This window comes from Anneissia japonica, unplaced genomic scaffold, assembly GCF_011630105.1.
Source record: "Anneissia japonica isolate Jap-2015-1 unplaced genomic scaffold, ASM1163010v1 scaffold685_len2926416_cov193, whole genome shotgun sequence".
Taxonomy (NCBI): Eukaryota; Metazoa; Echinodermata; class Crinoidea; order Comatulida; family Comatulidae; genus Anneissia; species Anneissia japonica.
In genome coordinates, this window is record NW_022692922.1 from 1 (window position 1) to 1,467 (window position 1,467).

General features: G+C 36.1%; 1 protein-coding gene across 1 annotated transcript in view; it reads right to left on the reverse strand.

Annotated features, from left to right (window-relative positions):
- Nucleotides 1-1,073: 1,073 nt before the first annotated feature.
- LOC117100553 overlaps nucleotides 1,074-1,467 on the reverse strand; it is a gene marked incomplete at its 3' end in the record, with an annotated part of 48,838 nt that continues 48,444 nt past the window's right edge. The window contains exon 14 of the mRNA XM_033240327.1: nucleotides 1,074-1,178. Coding sequence (XP_033096218.1) covers nucleotides 1,074-1,178 — 105 coding nt within the window. The remainder of the gene's footprint in view (nucleotides 1,179-1,467) is intronic.

The window sequence follows — 1,467 nt, forward strand, 5'->3', positions numbered from 1 at the left end:
TTTTAGTGCATGCATATCTATTGCAGATTTTGTAATTAATTCTGTAATTCCAAATGTAGAATTTAAAAATAAACTCTTATATTACATTTATTAAGTTACTTTTATTGATTGTATATTTTACTTTTGTTCAGTATAACAATACATACTTAAATTCTACAATGAAAATTTCTTGTTTTACATTTATTAGTTTCGTTATGTTTGAAAATTGTTGTTACTTTTGTGTGTCAAACTGAACCACTTTGGAAACCAGTACATTGTATTGAAAGTGTATTTCAGAATAAAGAAAGAATAAATAAATATATATTGCCTACCAAAATTACACAAATTACCGAAGCTAGTAATGGATGCCTTGGAAAGCGCACCTCATCTTAAGCATCCTAACATGGATTCGCTTTCAGATCCTAACGTCATGTATGACCTCACTAAAGTCATTACACATTTCATCACCAGGCAAACCTATCACATCTGGGATAGGGACACTCACCGAAGGACTATTAGGCAATGCAGACTCCACTGTAAATCCAGTCTTGACCAATATACCCAGTTACTTGAGAGACACTACTGAGTTTCTTTTAAGAAAGCTACATGGTAGCCTACGATGTTCCATCATGTCCTTATTAAACACTGTATATGTACCTTTGATAATCTATATATTTATTTATTCAGCAGTGTTAACGGCTAACTTCCTTCAATATCATATACAATATACGACAGTATTTATTTCTAGCCGTTTCTCGAGATAATTTATCTGGCCGAACGCCCTCTTGAGGAGCACCATTGTGTAATATAATGTTCCCGACGGTTATTTGAACCTGTTCAACCATAGAGCCATCGTGGTCTAGTGGTTATGACGCCAGCGAGAGTCTCAGGTTCGAATCCCGTCGGAGGCATTTTATTACACAATGACTTTAATGGGACTTTATTCGTTGAAAAGCTACAGTGTAGCCTACGATGTTCCATCTTGTCCTTATTACACACTGTATATGTACCTTTGATAATTTATATTACATTTATTCAGCAGTGTTAACAGCTAACTTCCTTCAATATTAGCAATATCTAACATATGCACTTACTACAAGAAGAAGTGGTGGATGACATCGCCAAACAATCGTTAGCCTCGACATCGCAAGGCCCAGGTGAATAACTACATACAACATCTTTGCCATTTCTTGGATATTCTGAAACAGATTCAAACAATATTACTGGATTTTATTTCTTTCGCATAAAGTGACTTAACTAAAAGTGGGTGTCCCTAAATCACATTTTTATAAGTGTGATTGACTGAAGCTTTTTGAGCAGGCCCGTAGCCAGGGGGGTTTTTAGGGGTTCGGGCGAACCCCCCTTTTTCAGCGAACCCCCTTAACCAGAAAACGATCCCCCGTTTCCAAAATAGTGCAATTTATTACAAAATAGGAGCATTTTGGCACTGTTTATTTGTCGCTATCGTTCGTAGTCCGATCGTAGAAA